The 26602-nt window shown below is 41.2% G+C and overlaps 1 protein-coding gene across 3 annotated transcripts in view; it reads right to left on the bottom strand.

Annotated features, from left to right (window-relative positions):
* Nucleotides 1–26602, bottom strand: part of creb5b (cAMP responsive element binding protein 5b) — a 408265-nt gene that overhangs the window by 107125 nt on the left and 274538 nt on the right. For all 3 annotated transcript variants that reach the window (XM_048615065.1, XM_048615073.1, XM_048615081.1), the window contains one exon: nt 15222–15332. In XM_048615065.1, coding sequence (XP_048471022.1) covers nt 15222–15332 — 111 coding nt within the window. The remainder of the gene's footprint in view (nt 1–15221; nt 15333–26602) is intronic.

A 26602-nucleotide genomic window follows, 5' to 3' on the forward strand; every position in this document is an offset into this window, starting at 1 on the left:
TGTCAGAAATAAAAAGAAACACAGAAATTGTTGGAGAAACTCATCAAGGACAGATATTATTTGCCACCTGGGGACTGACTGTTTGCCGTCTTTTCTTTTGACCCTTTAGTGACGAGCTGTGCTGGAGCCGTGTACAGTTCAGTAAAGAACACAGGGACACACGATGGTAAACATTCATTTTGTTCACAAACCTCAATATTCGAGGGCAATGGAGCAAAGTCAGAGAAATATTATTAAACAGCGGAAAAACAAAGGCTTTCCGTTTATCTGAGGGAGGTTGCTTGAGATGGGTATGGCTCAACTTGTAAATTGTAGGGGAGACGCTGGTATGGACCTCAGGAAGACAAAACAGTATTGATATTTCATGAGATAGTAGGAACTGCAGATGCTGGAGAATCTGAGATAACAAGGTGTAGAGCTGGATGAACACAGCAGGCCAAGCAGCATCAGAGGAGCAGGAAAGCTGACAATTCGGGCCTGGACCCTTCTTCAGAAAAAGGGTCTGAAGAAGGGTCTCGGCCCGAAACGTCAGCTTTCCTACTCCTCTGATGCTGCTTGGCCTGCTGTGTTCATCCAGCTCTACACCTTGTTATCTCAGATCTAGCTACAGCACTGGCAACTACATCACACTGTGGGAAATTGCTCAGGTATGTCATGAAAAGACAAATTCAACTGAGTTAGTTACCACTCTATCATTCTACTCATGATCATCAGCATAAATATGGAAAGAGATCCTCAACAGTGCTATCAAGCACTTGCAAAAGAATAACCTGGTCATTGATGCTCATTGGGTTCCCTGGTGCCACTCAGCTCATGGCCTCATTATAGCCAAACATGATAAATAGTTAGGGGAATCAGGGAAAATTCTACTGATTGAAGTTATACCCAGCACAAAGGAAAATTGTAAAACAAGAACAAAAAACAAAAAGAAGAGGAAGGAAGGGCAAGGACCAAATCAAAATGGAGTTGTTGGGGGTAATAGTGCACACCAGAGAGGACTGTGGACATCACATTTTCCTTTTATTTGGTTGCAGTGTGTATCATCAGAGATGTGGAACTAACTCACTAAGCTTTCTTCAGCAGCACACTACAAAAATCTGTAACCTCTCCTGCCTGGTATAACAAGGGCAGCAGCCTCATGAGAATACTGGCCCCTGCAAGTTCCCCTCCAAGTCACACACATCCTACACTGGGAATTTTATTGCCATTCTTTTACTGTTGCTGGGTCAAAATCCTAAAATTCCCTTCTAACAGCATTGAGAGTGTACCTGCTCCCATAAACTGCAGTAGATCATTAAGAAAGCTCACCAGCACCTTCTTAAGGGCAATTAGGAATAGGCAATAAATACTGGCTTCCTCAGCAGCACCCTCATTCTATGAAAACATGAAAAATAACAATATCAGTCAGTGAAGATGGTAATATCACTGTAGAAGGTGCTGCACAGCGAATTAGCTACTTAAATAATTGATGGATCACTTTTCTGACCATCTGTCCACTTAAAACAAATCATGATTAGCTTATTCTTCATTGCAAACTCTGCTCCAGATGGGTAAACTCAGTATATTACTGTGGAAGCCCATCTTAATCCAAATGTAAAAGTAAAAACCATGTTATAACTGGAACTTGTTAATAAGAAAACTCTTATTTTCTCTTGTTGTCAACTAGCAAAATGAAGATTTGAATAAAAAATTATTTATTTTGGGATGTATGAGATCCCCACACTAGAAATGAATTCACAGGGCATTGAACATTATAAGTTTATATGACTTTATAAATACTGCTCCTGACAAGTTTTGTGCCATACTTAATTTTAGTAAAGATCATACTCATTGCTACTATTAATTTAATTCAGAACATATACCTGTTATAAAAGTTCCTAGGCACAGTTTATGTAGCAAAAACAAATTCACTAGTACTTTCATTTAAGTTCACCAGTTAGCACAGTGAACATTATTACCAGATTATGCAGTTAGTTAATCTTGGGCATCTGTGGTCAGGAAATTCCATATTGTACTTACATGGATTCCCACGGCGGGCAAAATTAACTTGGGTACACCACTTGTATATACTAGCTGAAATCCGATTACTATAATGAGACGGAGGTTTATTTTCAATATTTTCAAAATTCTTAGCTTGCAGACATGTGTTCTCAATGCGCAGATGCTGGGAAGATGAACTCCCTAAAGAGTATAATTGATTGCAGACAGGGATTTGGTAATGAAGGGAGCCTGGAGTAAACAGGTTCCTGGTTGTTAATTTGCTAGTAATCCTCATTGCAGCACTTAAAGCTTGTTTACTTGGCTGAGGTAGATTCAGTTTGCATCAGCATAATGCAAACAAAATTCTTCTGCTGTCAATTGCTATTAGAGTTCACTTATAACTGGCAGAAAAGTGAAGTTTTGCACCACAATGGTAGTGCCTTACCTTTGGTCAGAAGGATGAATTGACCACAGATGTGAGTTGTAGCACATCCAAACAGGTTTATTAAAATATTATTTTTATTACCTCTTATTTTTAAATAATTAAATAATAAGGGACATTATTTAAAAATAAGAGGTCTTCATTTTAAGATGGAGATAAGGAATTTCTTTTCCTACCAGATGGTTGTTACTCCGTTGAATTCTCTCGCACAGAAAGAAACGAATGTGGGTGACTAAGTTTACTCAAAAATGAGTTTGATAGATTTTTGATAAACAATGGTATCAGATGTTATGGGGAAATCAGGAAGTGGTTGTAGAGATTACAACAAGGTTAGCCAGGTGGATATCATAGAATAGGAGTTCCCTGATTGTGGCTGTTAATCTGGTCCAATCAGGGAGCCCTGGCTGACAGATATAAACTGGAGTGTCAGAGGTGCTGTTCACTCTGAAACCTGGCTCTGAGGAAGCTGGATCGGCAAGGGTGTTTTCTCTATGGTGGGGGAGTTCAAAACTAGGGGGCTTATTTTTATGGTGAGAGGTAAAAGATTTAAAAAGGACATGGGAGACAACTTTTTTTTACACAGAGAGTGGTTAGTGTATGGAATGAACTGCAGAGGAAGTGGTGGATGCAGGTACAGTTACAACATTTAAAAGACATTTGGATAAGTACATGAATAGGATGGGGTTGGAGGGATACGGGCCAAATGCAGGCTGATGGGCCTAGTTTAGTTTGGGTACATGGTTGGCGTGGACTAGTTGAACTGAAGGGTCAATGCTGTATGACTATGACTCTCCATGTGTAAATAAAGGGTGACTTGGTGACAGGTTACTGGCCTCTGTGGAGTTATTTCAGTGGTGTTAAGACACAATCACATCCACTATTCTCAGAGATGAAGCAGAGTCAGGGGGCTAAATGGTCTACTCCTGTTCCTCAATCCTAGGTTCCCTGTGTTAAAAAGCTGTGAATCATTTGAACACCACCTTCAGGAGCTGTAAGGAGAATACATACACAATGAGAGAGTCGACATGGTTTGTAAATGATAGAAGTGTGTATAAACTCTATAACTGTGCATTATCCACACGTCAGGAATTCACTGTGCAGGCACGCCACAGCTCTGTAAGTGACGCACACACAATGATCTCTGACTGGAGCATTCGAATCATGGTTCTTCATGCACGTCCATCACTCCTTCTTCAACAGTAACTGCAAAGTGGAGGAGCAGGTGAGGGTGAAACACAGCAGTCCGGGCCCTGAGTACAGCCTCCTGGTTCTACAGAGGGCCCCTGCCCTAGCAGCATAGCAGCTGGAGGGAGCCGGGTGGCACAGCGGTGTTGAAGGATCAATAGTCCTTCTCCTCTGACACCGCTGGAGAAGGGAATCTCTGCTTCGTTAGCACCAGTCTCCTCCTCCAACTCACTTCAAGACCCATCATCCCCAGCCTGGTGACATCAGCGGCACTTCCAGCAATTAGCTAAGACCAGCTGACATCATGGACCATGTCTGCACGTGTGGGGGCAATTTTGGCCGATATTAAAAATCCAATAAACGTCTGCCTTGTGAATGGCTTTTTTCAAAAAAAAATTAAGCTTTGAGAAATTTTACAAAGGCAAATTGGTAGGACACTAAGTTGTAGCAATGATGCTGAGGTCAGTCTCACTACCTTTAATGAGGAAAATACAAGGTTGAGTCCTATACCTCAGTTTGTTAGAATGGAAGCAGATACAATGAGATTTGGAGGCGTGAAGTTGAGAAGAATTAATTACCTATTTTGACTAGGGGGTTACGTTAGCGCATGTATTGAAAAACAACATAAAATGACATTTCTGCAGGTATTTCCTTTTTGTGTTTTCAAAGCAGAATTTTTGAAGAAACAAACTTCCACCTATGTTATTCTGAAAAAAAGAACTGTGGCTCAGATTTTGCTATAGTAACAACAGTCAGGCAGCCAGCATAAACTGTTATCACAGGGTGAAACTGACAGCAACTCCTGGTGTCTTGCACCGTTAAGCAGAAATCTGGAAGCTGTTGTCACCAATGCCCTACTCCTCCACTTGCTGTGCTACTTCAGTGTTCATTGATAGAATCTAAACAAAAATCATTGTTATAGCAAGAATGAGGACCAATCATCCATTATCATTGCATTGAAGATTAGTGAAAAACCTAAACTATGTTCAGTCATGATTACCTAACATTTAACTGCGTAGTAATTCATAATAATTGCTGCCAAACAACTTCCCAGGAACGCTCCAACAAAAATTTTACAGAAATGCGTTTCCTACGAACGCTAATATTGCAAATTTTAAAAATTAAAAATAATTTTTACATACTTTTTGTGCTTAATCCCATTTGCATGACACATTCTTTATTTTGCTTCCTGTACAATGATTTCAATATTATTTACATTTCCTGTTTCTTTTTATCTTGTCCTTTACTATCTCTGGTGCCTCTTACATTGTGATTGCTTGAATGGCTTCTCAGCCTCTTGCAGTTTTCAAGGATGCCACTGATGGTTTATGTGCAGCGCTAAAATCAAACTCATGAGGTAGACTGGTAATCTGTGCTCACAAGTGCACTAAAGGTCCGAAAAACAGAAAGCCATTCTTTGTTATTCAGCAAAATCTGGGCCGTATGTTACTCTATGGGCTCACCAATCTTAAAATACCACAAGAAAAGGGAGCAAAAGGACAAATATGGACTGTAAATCAGTTGGGCATTCTTTTCAGATGAATGGTAGACAACACCTTGTCTCTTTCCCAGGATTTGGCATGGACAGGCAGACAAACGGTAGAGCAAATTACTGGCCATCCAATAATTCCAGAAGGATGCATGGCCCTTTTTGAGGGAGTGTTCTAGTGCAGCCTGCTAGATCTAGCCACACATCATACGAAGTCATGCAGTGGGGGACGGGGGTGAATAAGGCAGCGAGCAGTATGTTTTCAAATCTAGTGGCAATTCCCGAAATTGCATTTAGTGGTTGTGGCAAAATCCTCCCAGCCAGCATGAATGTTGGCTGCACTGGAGCTGCACCAATCCCTGAGAAACAGACATTGGTGGTTGGAGCCTGGATGAACTCCAAGGTTTTGTCAGATATATTGGTGGACAAGGTTGAGTTGGGGCTGGGGGTGAGGGTGGGTTTGCATGAAGGAGAGGAAATATGAGGAGTTGCGCCTCATGGGCTGAACACAGTATCAGGGCGGTTCCACCCACTGAAAAAAAATGGCAGTGGAGTCAAATATGGATAGATAGACAGCGGGCCCTTGTGCTCTGGAGCACAATGTTTCTATCACTCCTGTCTGCTATTGCTCTCCTGATGGGTGAGGGTGAGCGTAAAATTCTGGTCTCAAAGTCATTCTCAACCATTTTCTAATTGAAATGAAGCCTTAAAATCTCCCTATATTTTCATCTAAAAATAAAATCATCTCTTCATTCTTTCCTTCTGTTCCAGTTGAGCTGGGTCCCATTCTCCAAATGGGTTTGCTTAAAATTCAAAGTCAGTAGAAAAGAAATTTCTTCAGAAAGAATGGACTCAGAGTACGCCAAGAGGAAGAAGAATACCTCTTCCAGGTTTTCAGGGATAATGGATATCCAAAAAACTGAGTCAGAAGATGCCTGCAAGAACAACATCGGGAAGATACTACACGCCCCAACACACTCATCACACTACCCTACATCAGGAACACATCGGAACTCACCACAAGACTCCTACGACCATTGGGCATCAGAGTGTCACACAAGCCCATGTCAACCCTATGACAACTGCTCACCCGAACTAAAGACCCACTCCCCGCCATGGACAGGAGCAATGTCATCTACAAGATCCCCTGCAGAGACTGTGAGAAACACTACATTGGTCAAACAGGAAGGAAACTAACAACAAGGGTACATGAACACCAAATGGCTACAAAAAGACATGACCAATACGCACTCATCTCAATCCACATGGACAAGAAGAACCACCAATTCGACTGGGACAACACCAAAATCCTGGGACAAGCTAGGCAGAGACAGGCACGAGAATTCCTAGAAGCCTGGCACTCCACGAAGCATGCTATTAATAAACACTTTGAACTCGATCCCATATACATTCCACTACGAAGGAAAACCGGAAGTGAGGCAATCCAGCTCAACAGGCTCCAGAGTTTAAAATCCAGGCGGGAAAACACACCGACGCTTCATCGGAGGCTGCATTGAGGATGTTACCCAGCATGGTAACGAAGCGTCTGCGATACAAGAAACCAGCTCGGCGAGCCAACCAACCTCAACACTTACAACCTGAGCTACAAATCTACTCCAAAACCTTATGGACCCATAGAATCCCTACAGTGTGGAAACAGGCCCTTCAGCCCAACAAGCCCACACTGACACTCAGAGCATCCCACCCAGACCCACCCCCTATAACCCACCTAATCTATCTATCTATCCCTGAATACTACGGGCAATTCAGCATGGCCAATCCACCTATCCTTCACATTTTTAGACCGTGGGAGGAAACTGGAGCACCCAGAAGAAACCCAAGCAGACACGTGGAGAATGTGCAAACTCCACACAGACAGTCTCCCGAGGCTGGAACCGAACCCGGGTCCCTGGTGCTGTGAGGCAGCAGCACTAACCACTGAACCACCACGCCGTTCTTGTTTAAATTCTCAGTACTATGGCATAGACATAATATGTTTGCGGTTTCCAATTACACTGACCATTGGCACCATCATATGAGATGTTAGAGCTCCATGGTATGTCACTAATTAAACCCAAGTAGATATCGTTAATATCATCTCATTTCCTGCCATTTTACTTGGTCCAAAAGAAAAATCAGCACAGATGAAATTAAAATGGCATCAGTAACACTGTAGTGAATTTTTGGTGATGGCATAAGAAAGACTGCTGTATTGTACCAGCATTACTGCACAATAGTGGCATATTTGCATAGTTGAATAGTCTACCATTATAGCTACAAGGATGATCAACACAAATTATCATTTAAAAATGAAAATAACTGGTTGAATGTTGAGCAGACAAGAAAAAAAGTCTAAATTTAATTTGATATTTGAATACTTACTTCATAATTCAAAACACAAGGTTACGTGGAACAATCCCTCTTCCGTACCTACACCGGCCCTAAACCCCACCTCTTCCTCCGTTACATTGATGACTGTATCGGCGCCGCCTCGTGCTCCCACGAGGAGCTCGAACAGTTCATACACTTCACTAACACCTTCCACCCCAACCTTAAGTTTACCTGGACCATCTCTAACACCTCTCTCCCCTTCCTGGACCTCTCTGTCTCCATATCGGGCAACCACCTAGAAACCGATATTCATTTCAAGCCCACCGACTCCCACAGCTACCTAGAATACTCCTCCTCCCACCCACCTTCCTGCAAAAATGCTATCCCCTATTCCCAATTCCTTCGCCTCCGCCGCATCTGCTCCCAGGATGAGGCATTCCACTCCCGTACATCTCAGTTGTCCTCGTTTTTCAAGGACCGTAACTTCCCCTCCTCGGTGGTCGAGAACGCCCTCAACCGTGTCTCCCACATCTCCCGCACCTCATCCCTCACACCCCATCCACGCAATAAGAACCAAAAAAGAATCCCCCTCGTCCTCACGTACCACCCCACCAACCTCCGGATCCAACGCATCATCCTCCGACACTTCCGCCGTCTGCAATCCGACCCCACCACCAAAGACATCTTTCCCTCCCCACCTTTATCTGCTTTCCGGAGGGACAACTCTCTCCGTGACTCCCTTGTCCGCTCCACACTCCCCTCCAGCTCCACCACACCTGGCACTTTTCCCTGCAACCGCAGGAAGTGCTACACCTGCCCCCATACCTCCTCCCTCACCCCCATCCCAGGCCCCAAGAAGACTTTCCACATCAAGCAGATGTTCACCTGCACATCTGCCAATGTGGTATACTGCATCCGCTGTACCCGGTGTGGCTTCCTCTACATCGGGGAAACCAAGCGGAGACTCGGGGACCGCTTTGCAGAACACCTACGCTCGGTTCGCAACAAACAACTGCACCTCCCAGTCGCGAACCATTTCAACTCCCCCTCCCATTCCTCAGACGACATGTCCATCCTGGGCCTCCTGCAGTGCCACAACGATGCCACCCGAAGGTTGCAGGAACAGCAACTCATATTCCGCTTGGGAACCCTGCAGCCCAATGGTATCAATGTGGATTTCACAAGTTTCAAAATCTCCCCTCCCCCCACCGCATCCCAAAACCAGTCCAGCTCGTCCCTGCCTCCCTAACCTGTTCTTCCTCCCACCTATCCCCTCCTCCCACCTCAAGCCGCACCTCCATCTCCTACCGACCAACCTCATCCCGCCCCCTTGACCTGTCCGTCCTCCCTGGACTGACCTATCCCCTTCCTAACTCCCTACCTACACTCACCTTTCCTGGCCCCATCCCCGCCTCTTCGACCTGTTTGTTTCCTCTCCACCTATCCTCTCCTCTATCCCTCTTCTATCCGCCTCCAACTCTCTCCCTATTTATTTCAAAACCCCCTTCCCCTCCCCCTTTTCTGATGAAGGGTCTAGGCCCGAAACGTCAGCCTCTCTGCTCCTATGATGCTGCTTGGCCTGCTGTGTTCATCCAGCCCTGCACCTTGTTGTCTCGGATTCTCCAGCATCTGCAGTTCCTACTATCTCTTAGGTATTATTATTTATTGAGTTTTGGACAATTCTTGTGTTTTTTCATAAAAAGAATGAATATTCTCCCAAAGATTATAGACAAATGTGTTGGCTAGGCCCCAAAATCCATAGTATACTTTTACAGTTGACCCTATCATTTGTGAAGCCACTGGAAGGGATCTCAGTGTATCTGCCTTCCTGTCTGCCAGACATTGAGGAGTTACCTAGATCCTCCCTTTAGTTCATAATACTGTGGTATAAGGAACCATGCAAACCTTAAAAATTTCTTTCAATTTCCCCCAACTACTTGGTACTTCAGCCTCTAATCCCACATCGTACTTTGAATGACCAAGGGAAACAAAACCTTTTGCAGGGACTTGCCCCCTGACATCAATGCAATATAGAGGACCTACTCCAGAAATTCCTGGGATCACTTGGCAGCTGCCACGACTGTGTCTCTATCATTTCAGATGCAAGATGTTATTTATGTAAAACATTATGTATCAGCGAGATATATCTCATTTATTCCTGAGACAATGACTTTGATGTTCTTTCAGAGGCTAAGACAGAATGGTTGGGGAGAAAATTTGTGATCGGGAAACTTAGAAGCATGGGTTCAGTTCTAAAGGATGCAGTCACCATTTTAAGTCCAACCCCATTTCCCAGTCACACCAAGCTAGACTGAGCAAAGAAGTCTTTGACATCAGACCACAGCTTGGGGAAAAGAAGAAGAAGTGGGGGGGCGGTGTGAGCTAAGTGTCAGAAAGGCTGGAGGGAGATGGGAGTTGTATTGGAGGAAGGAAAGATAGAACCAGAGGTACAGAGGCCAGTTTCAAAAGTTAGATAATGGTCCATACCTGAATGGAGATCAGAGGTCAAGGGCAAGGTGACAAACAAGGATCCAGAGCAAAGCAGAGGTCAGAACAGTTAAACAGGAGGGGTGAGAAGCGGTAAGCAGGAATCGGAGACCAATGAATTAGGTAAAATGAATCCAGCAGGTAAGTGGAAAGAAACTTAATGCCTGGATGCAGAAGTCCTTCATTTGTCTAATATTCCCAAAGTCAGTCAGGGTTGAATTTAAAGTTGTTTGTTATGCAGCTGTCAGAAGTGGAAGTTGGCATGTTGAGGTTGGGTTTCAGATTTTTATCAATTTTACATTCCACCTGTGGATATTTTTAACAATCGGTAATAAGCTCTCCCAGTCATTGATATCAATGCTGTCACATCTCAAGAAAAGCTTCATTGTATCTTTATAGTGATTTCTTTGTCCTCCCCTGGAGTGTTAGGAGAACAGGTCCTATTCTTCTTCAGGACCTATACTTCTTGACTATCCGGAAACAGTGTCCAGTTCACTGTAGATGATTCTGCAGATTTTTTTTTGCCTAGATTCCTGTGGAGCTGACTTCAAGAAGGACACTAGCATTTGTTTATCAGTCCTCCCATTGAGAGAAATCATATTATGGCAGAGGTTGTAAGTATTTTTTCATCTAAAATAGTTTACACGTTGTTGGTGAAATTTCTCTTGCTTTATGTGTCACTGATAAATAGTCCAGGTTTTATTGAAGGGTAGGCATGCATGTTGACAGCTGCTCTGTACATTTCAAGTTATGTTGACTTCTACAGATCTTTGTTGTCAAATATTCATTGTTGTAGTTTGCAGGAAGCTTAACTGGCGCAGGTAATCCTGTTTTGGATCTCCTTGTCGGTGGTGGCCTTTTGAGAGTTGTGTTTGCCAAAGTATGGGAAGTGCTGAACATATTCCAATGTCTCTCTTTCAACACTTATGAGAAGTGGGATATTTGACTGATCAGGCTTGGGTTGAGATATATTGGTTTGGCAACATTAAAGGATAGGCTGAGTATCTTGTATATAGAATTGAATAGATTGAGAATGGCTTACAAATCTGGTGCAGAGTGGGCAATGACTCTACTGGGACAATGGCTCTACTACAGTCATCCAAGTGCTGTAGGTCACATACACCTATAGTGGTGTGTATAGTCTTAGCACAAAGGTGACGGAGTTTTCTATCTAAGTAGTATTTAATACTCACATCAAACGCCATTTGCCTTTGGTGAAGTGAATGGCCAACATCAGGTAGAGTGTAAATAGTGTAGCAGCTACCATATAGACTTGCTTGACACTGGCATTGATTTTGAAGGCATGTGTTTCAGATCTTCACCTCACAACAGTTGCAGTTGTATCCTTGTTTAGAATTTGCAGGATTGTGATGAAGTTTCTTGAGCATCCAAACTCTGGAGATCAGTACAAAGAGCTTTGAAATTTATAGAATGAAATATCTGCTCAGGTTGATGAATGCCATGAAAAGTTTCTACTAGTGTTCTTTACTTTTTTTGTTGGATTTGCCGGGCAACAAAGAGCATGTGAGAGGTTCCTCTGCAAGGTCTACAGTTATACTGTGTTTCTAGAGGATATCTGCAGTCATTGGAAATAGGTGACAGCATATCAGGAGTTCCCCTGCTACAGACAAGAGGGCAATGTTCTGATAGTTTCCTCAATATGATTTCTCTCACTAACTGAAGACAATTATAACTGTTGTATTCCTGAAATCAGGTGCGTTGCAAGTAGCTCTTTTCCAACCCAATTCACAGGACAAGTGTATGGAGCTTTGATGTGAACAACGGCGCAAATTCTTTGAAGACTTCAGTTGGGATACATCAGGGTTACAGGTTTTGTTGTGTTCCATCCATTTCATTTTTTTTTTTGCAGCTCTTCCATTGATGGTGGCCTACCAATGGCTTCTACAGCAGGGTGCTGAGATAGCCTAGACAGCATCAGCTGCTACTGTGGATTCATTATTGATGAATTTGAAATGTTCTTTCCAATTTTGATGGATGGCATCTTTAAGAGAGACATAATCTGCGACCAAAGGAGCTTTTGTCCATTTGACATTGGTCTATAGATTACCATGGTGGCTTCAAAAATGTTTTGCTTCGGATGAAGGTCAGTATACTGTTGGAATTCTTGTGTTTTCTCTTCCAACCACTTGACTTTTATCTTCCAGATTTATCTTTAGCTGTTGGCCTGAGTTGTTGGAATGCTACTTTCCTGACTGGCGATCTTGGGGTTGTTCTGCAATGCAATAAAAGTTGCTTGTTCTTGATCCAGAAGGTCATATATTTCAGCTTAATTTTTGTCAAACCAGTCCTGGTGACAACAATGATTAAACCCAATGATCTAGTCACAGGGATCTAGTACAGCTGACTATTTGATACCACTCTTCTGAAATTAAATTGATTGTGTGAAGATTTTTCCGATTTGTTCTCAAGCTGCTTTTTGAAACTCACCCCTTCGGTCTGGTTACTTTAAGATCGAGACATTGATATTGTTCATCTTGGAACGTTGGTTCTTACAATATCTTTGTATGAGTTGGATGTTCATAGCAGATTGAAAAAGCCAATGGTCAGTCCAGTGCGCATCAGATCCCAGCATGGATTGAAATTACAGGCATCACATTGATCTTGACTCAAACAATGAGATAATCCAGGAGGTTCTGGTGCTATGATCAAGGGGGTCTCCATGTGATTTTGTATATGTCCTTCTGGCAGAAGATATGTTTATTATAATGAGGTTTTGCTAAACACAATTTGTCAAAAGGAAGGCACTATTTGCACTGGCTTTTCACATCCCATTTTTCCCAATGGACATTGGAGACACAGCCAACTCTGGCATTAAACCTCCCTAGAAGATTAGTTTTCTCTCCTTACGGGACGGCAGTGAGAACTTCATCAAGGATAGAATAAAATTTTTCTTTAACATTTTCATCTGAGTCAAGGTCCTAGGCATAAGTGCTGACGGCTATGGCACATTGATTATGGCTGAGCTAAAAGTTTAATGCTATAAACTTTAATTAATACAACTGGGGAGTTCAGGTGGTGCATTCAAGATTCTATTCTGGGTGGCGAAACCAATTAAATGCAGATGACGGTCTCTGTCAGTCTTACCTTTCAGCAAGAAGGTATATTACCAACTTGTTCCCTCAGGAAGGCCTTATTGATGCTAACAATGGCAATGTAGAGTCCCGGTAACTGCTTGTATTACAGAAGCAGCATTAAGATAGCTGTGAGGCCACTATTATCCATTAACCATGATAATGCTGTTGCTGTCATCCTGAAAAGGGCTGCTGTTTTAGGTAGTAGACTCTTAATATGCGAGTCTGGTCCCACATCACATACAGAGGACTCTAGTTGCTATTTTCAGGCTCAATTGCACAGAGTGAAAAGCTTTAGTGCTTTGGCCAAATTTGCAGGCTGCAGAGGCCTCAGAAAGGTTACTTTAAAAGTAAAAGCAGGAGTGCTCCTTCTAGCCACGTAACAATAATCTGGACGTCTGCTGCCCTCAGCCTTCCGCGATCACAACCACCCCAGAACCACCAAAACAGCCAACAGGCTGTTTGATTATTTGGAATGAGCTGCATCAAGATTTCCATTTAATGCCTAGACACTGCAGTTCTACTAAATGAGGCCCAGGCTTCAAAACAAATCTTAGCGTGCACATGGGTGACTCATCCATTGCACTGACTGCCTGATACTTAAAATCTACTCCATTATGTTCATAAGGAGATCAAAAACATTTTGGGGGAAGGGAGGAAGTTTTAAAAATGAATAGCTCTGAGGCACAGTGGAAGCTTACAAATAAAAGATTAGTTTGTCTAATTGCAACTGCTGTATTTGCAATTATCTGTATTTTCACAGGCTGGTGTCCTGTTCTCGAGAAGCTGAATGTCTCATTTTTATATGTAAATCAGCTCTGGCAGTACAGTTAGGAGCTTGATTTAAATCAAATTGTAGTGAGTTGGATTTCCTAAGGTTTCAGAAGTTAGGCCAGTGGTTCAAGCAGCTAAGTGCTTTCTCAGAGAATCCTGGTGAGTTGGGAGGAGCAGGAGTGTCTGCCCAGCCCGTTAAGCAAATTTTCAGTTGTGCCTAGCTTCTCCGATCCTTAAACTATGCCTGATCCATCTGACTGCTATTGCTTTTCAACTTCTATCCCATGATCTCATCTGGTCCCTCTTCCCTCTGGATTGCTTGCCCCTCACGCCAAACGCCCACCCCTCTGCCCCAGCCAGACCCCTGTTACCCCACAATCTCTCTTGATCCTCCCTCCCATCCAACTTTACCTGATCAACCTGCAAACTTTCTCAGTGTGGACTTCCCCTCTGGTCAAGTTGACCAGAGGGGAAGTCCACACTGAGAAAGTTTGCAGATGGCAGGTTAAAAAGTGATAAATTCCCGTATTGCAAATTTCTCCTTAATAAAAACACAGTCTCCAGCCCTGTCCCTGTAAATATTGGAGCTCAGATAAATTAACTGTTATCTGCAGGCAACAAAAATGGTCTACAGTAATAAGCTACTGAGGATAATGCCATCGCCAAATGTAATTAAGAACTACACCTTTTGAAAGTATATACTGCACTGAGCTGTAACAAAACACAAAAATATAAAAATACCTCAGTCTTCCAACCAATGATTTATAATTGAATCATATATTGATATGGTGACATTCTTTCACTTGTTGTGATTAACACTAACAAGGATGTGCATTAGCAAGGAATCAATCAATACTCGGAAATCAGCTTTGAGTTTAAATCAAATAAAATGTACTGAATCCACAAACAATTTTCAAGTACTATAGGACAGTGCTTTGAAAGGTTAAGTGTAAAAGCCAAAATCTGAAAAATTCACTCAGTCTAAGTTAAATCAAAGGTCTGAAGGTTCTTTGGGTGATTTAATAAGTATATGATCTAATAGCTTACTTTTGTTATCAAGTCGGACATTAAACAACCGTACTAAACAAGCTTACATAGAATAGTATAACATCCATTATGGACACTTCTGATTCATTAACATTCCTGAGAGCTGAACAGTACTATTACAACACAACTAAAGTTTAGCCATTACTATCAAAGACAAAAATTATTCAAGAAGCCCCAGGGGCCATAGTAAACAAGCTGTTCAATAGATAGTCACTAGCAACATATATTTGTGATTCAAACTTTTTTTAAAATTCCAGAAACTGTGTAAAACGTTAACTTTATAGGGAGATGGAATGTACTTAAAACCATGTGCTTCATGGAAATTACAGATAATTCCCCACCCTTCCACCCCCATGCACATTCATGCAGACAAAGAATGTTTTGCTTTTCTTACCATTTTGGCTTCTGAGTGCATTTGTTGGACTTGAGGAGGAGTGCACTGATTATTTAGAGAAGGGCCTGGCATTCCCATGATATTAGAGCTCATGGATAATTGCCTATCCATCTTTGAAATAGAAGAAAAAATATATTTTAGACAGGGTTTTAAAGGGATGTCATTTCACAAGTTAACAATTGATTGAGATACATACAATTATATTTTGAAAGATATATTCTCAGCTGTACTTATTTGTCAAACAACAAGGTAACTTACAGACAGTTAAATATTTACACTTTTCCTCCCAAAGTGCTCAATTAGTGACAATCATTGAAGAACCAGTCGTGATTATTACTTTCAGAATTGCATAATTTGCTAAACTTTTAGCGTTCTTTAACAAAAGGCAATTACATATTTATTTATGTTATCATCTGTTTGTGTTACCTGATTTCAGTTGATGGAATGGTAGAAAATACTGAGATTAAGCTAACATACATGCTTCTGTAATACCCCACTATCATTCACCTGCAGCTGTGCTCATGGTGAACCTAGCCCTCAGGGAGGTGTAAGTACCAGCAGCAGCCTCCATATCCCTGATGGCACTAATCTACATAGTCGTTGGTCTCCGATTGGCAGGCAGCTGTTAGCCAATCAGACTTATGCCCCGGGGTTTTTGATGCAGCCTGCTGCTGCCCCAGTAAGTGGCTGATTGGCACTTAATGCAATGGAGCTTCTCTAAATATAGCAATGTGGAGTTCTCCCTGGTGGCAAGATCCTATTGTTTTCACTAAGTATCATCCATAATGACCATGGAATTGTAATTAACTAGTATAGAAGCAATCAGCAGAAATGTCAGGAAAGCAAGGTAAAAAGTGGGGGAGAAAGATGAACCTTTCAAAGCTCAATCAACCCCAGTCTTGAAGAAAAGACATACCAGAAGGGGCCAAACATCTGTTTGAAATGAGCAAGCAACACACAAATAGTGGACATATAAAAAGAATGATGGAGATCTTGGGATGCAATAAAACTTGATCTGAAAAGACATTTGACTTCTTCTAACATTGAGTATAAGTACCACCATCAGTTCAGCTCCTTTGCCTGTTTCCACACTGCAAGGATGCAATTTCCAAAACAAAACCTTTGAAAGCCAACACCCAACTGACCAGGAAGGAAAATCAGTACAAGAAAAGTCAAAAAAATAACAATTTTAATAACACAAGAATTAGCAGCAGAAATAGACTATGTAAACCCCAAAATTTTCTCCACATTTAATACGATCAAGGTTGATCTTTTGCCTTAATTCCATTTTCTGCCTGCTCCCGTCAGCCTTTCTTCCCCAAAAGACCTAAAATTTGTCTATCTCAGAATATTCTCAACAATGGAGTATCCACATCCTTCTGCAGTAGAGAATTCCAACTGTTTACAACTTTCAGTGAATAAATGTGTCCTCATCTTAGCCTTAAATGATCAGTCCCTTATCCTGAAACTGTGCCCACAGTTTCTCCAGCCAGAGGAAAAGATCAATCAGTGTCTACCCAATTAAGCTCCTTCGGCATCTTGTATGTTTTAACAAATTACATCTCAATTACAATTTTAAAACATAAGAGTTTACGAACATTCAATATTCTGTCAAAAGTAAATGTTTCAACAGATCAGAAATGTTTGCAAGGTCATCATCAAACAGAGCAATACTTGAGACAATGCTTCACTGTGCAGAATGTCCTTTAATAAAATGATTAGATTATAAATTTTTGCATCAATCAATCATGTCTTATCCGAGGTATGAGCTGCATTACTCAAAAATACCTAGATCAAAATGTAAGCGGAATTATCCTAACCACCCTCTTTTTATAAAGCAAGTAAAACAAAGTTTTAAGTCAGAAGCCTCTGAATTTGGGAACAAACTCTTTTATAAAAAAGAAAAACTTCTCCTCTAAGTCATCCTGAAACTAAGGCAGGAAACTGCACGTTAATGGAAACATCCACTGTGAATGCTTCACATCTTTTAATAGCAGTATGCACTTGCACAATGTATTTGAGAATGAATACTAATTGTTGGAATCACCAAAGGAATGATGTCACCTGTTAGCACTGAGCCTTCTGTGAAAGTACAGTTAGCATGCTTTATTTCAGGTTAAAAACATGGCTTTGGGACAGTTCTGGGCATTTTAAATGTTGTACAATTGTATTTAAATCTTCCAATTACAATCACGTAGGCCTGCATTTTGTGATAATCACTAGTGATGAAACTTGCTTTATCTTGTGCTTTAAACCTTTATTATTCATTGTGTGCTGTCTGCACAATGAGATACTAGTCTGAAGTATCCTCGCTGTGGGTTTCTGCGCATACAATATTTGAGACTGCTTGTCCCTTATTTCTAAGTCCTCAACTGTTGATGTATTGTGACACTCTTTTCTTGACATCTGTGCATAATAGGTTATTAAATGCAGCTCTCCAGAGTAGCGTCTAAGAACTCTCTCCTCACATGCTCACTCTATACTAGTATCTTCACTCTTTACCAATGTCAGAGTCATGTAAGCAGATAGATCATCATAATTGATATGAATTTTGTAATACCACATCTCTTCCCAACTTTCTTTCTACTTTGTCTACATAATTCCAGTAGGTTACTTTTACTTACTTAGCCTTTATAATCATTAATGTCATTATTTACATCATTATTACCATTATCACTATTCTCACCATTATAACAATCTCCCCGCTCCTTCAAAGTCCAAATTTCACAGTTTGAGATGATATGGAATCTGGGCTGGATATTCCAATCTGGTTTGCTTGAATTCAGAACTAAGATGACGATATCATACTTGTTTGGAATAGCTATACCATTCTGTACAACATATGATGTAATAGGGATATGGGTGTCCCACATCCTGTGATAACCATAGTCAGCCTCACTTCTTGACTCTACTAAGACCAGTGACCCTTCAGCTGTTCTGAAAATATGAAATCTCAGTTGTTAGGTTTGTCTAATGACCATGGCTTCTGACTTTCTGTTCCTTAACCAGACTTTCTATCTTGGTGTTCCGCTTACCAGAGTATTTGTGCTGTGACTGGAAATATGCCATCTCTGCTGCTTTTTGTTTCATCTTCAATAGTAATCGAACTGGACTAAATAAGTCTTCTGCTTAAAAGCAAACAAATCCCTTACTAGCCTTTCCCAAACCTTTCCAGAATGATGATTGGCTCTGCAGCCACTTGGCTGTGTCTGTCAAAAATCTGACATGACACAATGTAATCCTGTATGTCTTTTGAAATGCCCAGTTATCCACACTTACTATTACTCTTCACTTCTTGATACCAAGATGGCTCCCGTGAAATTTGTGTAAGGTTTCTGTTTACATTCACTCTGGCACAACAATTCCATGGTTATACACCAATAAATCTTAAACTATTGTCACGTGTTGTTTTGACACATGGTAATTTTTCAGGTCTGTTGGACTGTATTTCAACCGCCCTCCCAGACAAAGTTGTCTGACTTGTGTGTACTCATTGTCAGGTTTTTGGCTGCACAAAATTGTTTGGGTTCTCCCTCAGTTATCAACAGAGTGTTGGTTACAGCCAGAAAATAAGATTCTACTTTGACAAGAATAAGACCATCACTTTCTGCTCGATCCACTACTGTTATTGAAAGTGTAAATTATGCCTTGCCTGGAATAAAGGTTATTCCATAACCATATCCCGTTGGCCCAAGTCTGAAAATGTGTATATGTAGAGGCATTTTTGAGACTACTTTTGATCCCAGTAATATTACCAAAAGCTTGTGGTCCGTGTTGACCTGAAATTTCTCTGTTCAATCTCTATAACATCGCCAGCTATCGGACCAACAGCACGTAAATATGTGCAGACTTGAATCTGCTGCTCCTCCACTGAAACTGCTACTTCCTGGGCTCCCACTTCTGGCCTCATTACAATCTTTCCAATTGTTGATGACATGGCAAGATCTCTACTGCATCTGTCATCCCAACTATCTATTATGCATGACCGATTTTTAGCTTCTTTCTTCTTACCATTGAAATGTTCTGATTCCAAAATTTTATTCTCCAGCTCATGGATAAGCTTCAAATTCTTCTGAGGTTCCTTGTCCCACATTTGAGAATCTTCCTGCTCTGCAGCCTTGTAACCAAAGTCTTCTAAGGTCTTTTTCCAACCGCCAGAGTCTTTTCCTTTCCCAGCTGTTTTCTTCTCAGTTTTCTAAGGTCATGGCATAACTTCACAGTCCATTTTCCTCAGCTGTACCTTCCAAGGTACTGTTCTGTCCTGCCTTTAAAGTCTTTGTTTTCAGCTGTGAACTTTGGGTTCTGCTTTTACTTTAGATCCTGGCTATGGAGTTTATGTCCCTAGTTGTCACCATGCTTGTCTTGAGCTTTAAGCCAATACTATTGAATATTTGACAGCCCTATAGAGTAGAACATTGTGAAAAGATTCTGCAAGGCAGAATCTACAGCTGATGTCCAAAAAGCTTTTCAGACTTGGTAAGAGATGCACAACAGTGATGACAACCAGAAATTCCTTGGAGCTGAAACAATAGTCACATCTTAGATGGTTACAGGTTAGATCAGTTCCCGATGATCTGTAGGAATAGTCCTCAGTCACTACTCAGCCAGAGTCTCTGTGAATAAAGTTTAAATCCCTGGTGGGCAAGGGAAATCTTTTAAAAAGAAGGTGCAGATTACAGGCTTGGACACCTTAGAAGTAAACAAATTACTTACAGCACAGGTCGAGCAGGAATAGGCAGCAGGATCCACGCAACATGGTTATAGTCAGGGAAGACAACGGCCACAGAAGCAATTTAAAACAAGTCTCCAAACCCAGGCATGTCGGAAAGCCAGAATTAAAGTAATAAAGGATGAATTAGAAGACTAACTAGGCCAAGTCTAATAGAAGAAGTAAGTTAGGAGACCCTATTAATGCCACAGAAAAGGTAAGAGATCAATTTTTTCAAATGCAGTAAAGGCAGAAGGAATTTATTCTAAATGCAGACAGCAGAATTCATCCAGAGGAAAAAAAAATCTGTGAAGCATTAGTAGCACCCCAGACAGTGGGAATCATCTAGGGAAATCCATAAAGAAACAGTATTTGTCTTATGGAACTGAAAAGCGTGGAATTCATTTAGTAAAGCTGTTTAAGAGAACAGGAATCATTTATTATGGCTGCAATTAGTGGGATTAATCAACAGAAGCTACAAAAGGTGAGAGTCATTTAGCAGCAAGCAAAAATCTTTCATTGCAATCATAAAAGGCAGGAATTTTCCATTTTGATCACACAAACAGAAGAAAGGCTTCCAGTACAGCAGCACACAGTAGCAGCATTAATAAACTGCAAAATCAAAAGTCTACAAAGCAAGGAAAATAAATAATCATAGGAGGAAGACACGGCAGCAGAAATGGTATTGCCAGGAAAGTTTAATTTCAGAGATGGGACAGATAGGATTGAATGTTAGCCACTTTGGATAACATAATTCTTAAGGCACAGAAATTCTTCCAAAACAGATACTAAATTAGAAAATGGACAAATAAATACATTTTGTATTTGATTGGGACTGTAACAAATTACTTACAGCTTGCTAAGTTGTAAGAGAAGCAGCAAATACTTTAGACAAAGTTCTGCAAGCCTTTGACAATTACTTGAACCTCAGAAGAAATGAAAAAAAACAAGTGCGTGATTTAAGAAAAGAGTTCGATATTCAGGGAATTCAAGTAGTCTTGTGGTCATCTCTGAAATGCCCCTGATGTACGGTAGTGTGACTAGTGTGTCTGGCCGTGTTGTGTCTTCTTGCTGTGGTCTGTCGCGGAGGTAATGGCAGATTGTGTTTTTTGGGTACCCATTCCTTTTAAAAGCTCTGTATAAGTGCTCCTATTCTGCTTTGTGCAATTCTGGGTTGCTGCAATGTGTTGTGGCTCATTTGATTAACGTTCTGATGTAGCTCCATTTATGGGTGTTGGTAACCACAAGACTACTCAGACTCCTAGGTATCAGGGTAGCCCACAAACCAACAATCACCCTGCGACAGCTGCTGACAAACATAAAGGACTCCATACCCACAACCAATAGAACTAATGCAATATACAAAGTACCATGCAAGGACTGTGAGAAACATGACGTAGGCTAAACTGGAAGAAAACTGGCAATAAGGATACATGAACACCAACTAGCCACTAAGAGACACGATCAATTCTCACTGGTCTCAATACACACAAACAAAGAAGGACATGAATTTGACTGGGACAACACATCCATAATCACATAAGCCAAACAGAGACATACCAGGGAATTCCTGGAGGCCTGGCATTCCAACTGGAACTCCGTCAACAAACACATTGAACTGGATCCAATATACAAACCACTGAAGAACAAAACCGGAAGTAATACCAACCACCCCAGCAAACCAAGGCACGTAAATAACAAGCGGGACTGAACATTGATGCTTCACCAGAGGCACACTGACGATGTTACCTAGCAGGGTGATGAAACATCTGCAAACAACCACACCGGCTCAGCAAGCAAGTCTGCAACCTCATGTAGATTCCATTGTTGTTGCAGATGTCACATAGTTGATCTGGCTCTGAGCTCACAATTTTCTACTTTGATGCAGCCTTTATGTCTATATATTGTATGCTCTGGGAAAATTCTCACTGAATTGTTTTGGGTACAGTGATTGTGGATCTGACCCTCTTCTTATCAAGAACCAGATCTGAGTGAACACTTTTGTTGAATTGTTGGCTGCGCTTGCTGTACAGTATCAGGCCTTCCCCAGATCATTTGATGAGAGATTTTCTGTAACTTTTTATCTTGCTGATATCATCTTTAACTTGGCTCAGTTTTGGAGGTGTTCCATTCATTAGCTTTATACCTAGATCCTTATATCTATCTTTTGTATTTATATCTCTATATCTTTATAACTAAATCTTTTAACTCATGTTTGTCATTGCAAAATACCTGAGACATGGCATCTGCTAGTGTAATTTCTCTTTCATCTTGCATTTTAGATTGAATCCTTAAAGCTGAGGCCTTATGAGTAACTTCTGTAGTCTTGCTAGTGTTTTGCACAGGTTTTTCTTATGGGCGATGGTACTCTCTCCTGAGAAGTTCCTCCCATGGACAAATGTATGGATTTTCTCACATCTATTCAAAACTGCCAAAAACTCACTTTCTGTGACAGTATATCTGGTTTCAGGTAATGGGAGGGCTTTGGATGAAAACGCTTTTCATTTTTTAATAGACTGCACTTAGTCTTTTTGTAGATGCATCTATTTATGGAGTGACAAGCTTATTTCTGTTGTAGTGTGACAAACTTGTCTGGTATTCAAAACCCACTCTTATAGCATCCTAGAATCCCAACAGTTTGGAAAGAGGCCATTCAGCCCATTGAGTTTTCACCTATCGTCTGAAGAGCATCCCACCCAGACCCATCCTCCTATCCTATCCCCATAACCCCGTATTTCCCTAGGTGGCCAATCCACCTAACCTGCACTTCTTTGGACTCTCATTAGCTCTTATATTTCTTGTGAGTTCTGACATGTGAGAGATGAAAGATCCCATGGACTGGAACAAGCCAAGGAAGCTTCTCACTCTTTTTTGTTTCTTGGAGCTTTCATCTGAGACAGCTGCAACTTTTTCAGAACTTGGCTTAACTTCATTAGGTGTATACACCATTCCAAAGAATTGGTGTTCTGTCACTTTCACAATGCTTTTGTCTTTGTTTAACTTGATGCAAGTTTTCGTGGACCTCTATATGGCTTCAAGTTGATGGTAGTCAAGCTCCTTCTCATCTACACCTTAGATCAGGATAGAATCAGATTTTTTTGACTGCTTCCTTACATGCCCAGTACAGTCTGTCTGATTTCTGATAGAATGCATCTTGACTCATTTTAAGACCAAAAATTAGATTCAGGAATTTGTCAACAGTGAAGATATCTCATCATGTTCCAATAACCAATTTTGGCATCAAGCTTGCTGAAAACTTTTGCCCCTGCCAGTGCTGGCATGATGTCATTGAGTGTTAAATAGGCTACTGATTCTTCTTTATTGCTTTTGTTACAATTGTGGACCAGCACACCTAATCGTGTTACGAACTGGCTAAGGAACAGAAACCTATTTTCTTAAAGAAGACAAAGTACGAGAATTAGGCTTACTAAGAGAATTAAGCCACACAATTCCATGGTTTTGAACAAACAACAATAAACATTATTACACATCACTGGAACAGTAATACAATTTAAAACACATGAGCAACCTATTTCTAATATCCACAATTAACATATAGTTCATGTAGGTAATAGGCTGTGATGGAATATCATATAGCACACATCTAACAGCAAATGCAATCAAGACTAATCCAATGGATAACTCAGCAATTCCCCCCAGATGTTAAAAATACAGTGCATCATCAAATCAAATGAAACCTCACAAGAGATCACAATTTGTCACTTTTGCCAGTCTGGTCTTGAAACTCCCTCTTAAGAAGCACTCTGTCATGGACTGCTTCACTATGTACTCCCATTCTAGACAATCACCCCGTTTCCTGGGTTGGTGCTCCCATGGACTTAGAAACTGTTGTCCAGTCCTTCTTTACTAGCATAACTCCAGTTCTTCACCAAGAAATAGCTTCACTGAGCCAGTCCTGCTACCAGATATTTCATGCTCAGTTGCATCAAGCAAAAACTGCTTATGAGCATTTCAATAATGACTCTTTCAGCTGCTGCACTGAAAAATCAAAGGTCTCAGGTTTATTCAAAGGTCTGCATGGCTTCCCCCAACACAAAGCAGAAACTTTCCCTTTTCCCCAACTCCGCAGGCTTTCTGAGTCCTAACTGTAAAACTTAGCTGTCTACTAATTCCTAGAAGTTCTTAAGTTCTAATAGAACAGATCATCCAGCTGCTCTTGACTCCATGCTGACTCCCTTAAGTAGAATCTCTGTAGTTCAGCTGCCATCCCAGCAATAGACAGCTAACTGCAACACTCCCAATACAGAGTTTGCTTCTGTCTGTCTGTCTCTCTCTTTTTCCCTCAGTCACTCATCATCAGTCACTGCCCTGCTGTGAAACCTTGAACTCCTTTCTGTGATCCCCAAACTATTATAAGTAGCCTAATAAAACCTTGCAATAAGATCCTCTCCTATTGCTGGGCAGAATTGAATGTTTGAAGTTTTATGCAGCAAGTTTTGGAACTATCTGTTCCATTAATGTTGTCAGCCATAGACTCTTGGCTTGCTTAGTACAAAACGTGGATACAAATAGAAGATTTCATCACATTTGATTAAGAGCTTTATGATTGGTCACTTGGTAGAGAAGGACCCAAATAATGTCGAAAAGAGAGACAAGTTGTAGAAGGCTTTTCGTCTTGTACTCATCAGGACAAAAGGATACTAAATTTCAAACCATTATGATAATTTATGCTACAGGACAAACTTCATTAGTAAGTCAACTCTTATTAACTGAGGTATTGTTATGGAAAAAGACAATGGTGAACTAACCTCCTCAAGCTCCTGTCTGAAAAGGCGAAAGGCACATGTTTCTTTTGTTCACAAAGAACAGGTCTTGGTATATGCATGATAGTAGCCACCAGCAAGTGCAAATATGCCACATTACAAGGCTGGCTGATTATCTTAAATTGTTTGTTAGCATTGCTACTTGTGTTTCAGCAAACAGTGCCCTATTGCAGAATTGTCCAAAAAGACATTCTGCCCACCGCAGAGCTGAGCAATGCTGAGCATGAATTTCTTTGCTGCCCAATCACAGAATCACACCTCATAGCAGCTGTCTTTTCTTTTGGGTTAGCAAGCATGGGCTGGTTGAGGACTGTCTGTGGTCTCCCCATAATGAACAAGTGAAGGAACACTCTATTTGATACAATCAGCTAAGTGATGGGATGTAGAGCCTTTATACCTAGAATCACACCAACTCAGACATTCATACACAATGTTGCTCAATTGAACGGTGAGCTGAATTCTGGTCACTCCAGTTATGAATTTATTTTTCTTCATCTCTTGGAATTCCTTTTCAAGCTTTTCCTTTCAGTGCTGGTTGACTAGCAGAATAATTAAGGAAGCATCCACGAAAAAACTGACCCATTGTCTCAGTAGAACTCCAGGGCTGTTTTAAATACTGTACCTCAGCAGTTTCCTCCCATTGCTCATTGTCCCCTGACCAGGGACAGGGACGGGGATCATGTTTACTGGTGCTGTTCCTGGCCCAGGCCTCCAGCTAGATCACAGCTGCCCCAACCCTAACTCAAGCACAGAAGGCCCTCTCAAGCCCTGAGCCCTTTATATTAGATCATAATGTACACCCTCTGTCCTGGGCCCAGCTGCTGGTCATTACAATAACGAGCAGCATAAGGACTGACTTGGCCAACCAAGTACATTGGGCAAAGTACGCACAGTTTATTTTATGTCCAGATGTCCCTCAGAATTATATCCTAAGACTTCAGATGCAAATAATGTCAGTGTTTCAGAATAAATGCCTGGTTATACAATAATATCAGAACAGAAAGTTTACAACAGTTACTTTAAATTTGCTTTCATACTATGTCTACCAGGTGGACCTAATTAAAATCAGATCCTTTATCAAAGTGAGCATTTAAAGATTTTGAGTTACTTGCTTTAACTCAAAGGTAGAGGTCTCCTTCATTGGATACAAACTATCTATAGCCTCAGGGCTGTTTCTTGTTTTTGGAGAGCCAGGTAAAGAATGAAGTTCAATGCAAGTGCAATTTCATGCTAATCAGCACAAGTATGCAGCTGCACGGCAGCCTGGAAGGTACAGTACAGTGTTGCGAAGTTGGGTAGAGTACTTGTGGTTTGGAAGGCAGGACATTAGAATTTGTTTGTAAAATGATGGGGGTGGGGGAGAAGAGTTCACAGTCTCTTTAAAGGATGGTGTGTTTTTTCTAGGCTTGGAGATTAAAAAATAAGTCTGTGAGCAGCAGCAGGCACACAGAGTTTCTGAAATTGAAACATTTGAATCAAAAGGCTGTGTGGTTAACAATCCAGGCAGCAGTCTTGTTTTGTCATTAAGGCAACCAGTTTGAATCAGCCAATTAATTTAAACCAGGCATTCAGAGGCTAAAAACCAATTAAATTTAAATCTGGGATAGTAGGAACTGCAGATGCTGGAGAATCCGAGACAACAAGGTGCGGGGCTGGATGAACACAGCAGGCCAAGCAGCATCATAGGAGCAGAGAGGCTGACGTTTCAGGCCTAGACCCTTCATCAGAAAAGGGGGAGGGGAAGGGGGTTTTGAAATAAATAGGGAGAGAGTGGGAGGCGGATAGAAGAGAGGATAGGTGGAGAGGAAACAAACAGGTCGAAGAGGCGGGGATGGAGCCAGTAAAGGTGAGTGTAGGTAGGGAGTTAGGAAGGGGATAGGTCAGTCCAG

This window comes from Rhincodon typus, chromosome 2, assembly GCF_021869965.1.
Source record: "Rhincodon typus isolate 14 chromosome 2, sRhiTyp1.1, whole genome shotgun sequence".
NCBI classification, from domain to species: Eukaryota; Metazoa; Chordata; class Chondrichthyes; order Orectolobiformes; family Rhincodontidae; genus Rhincodon; species Rhincodon typus.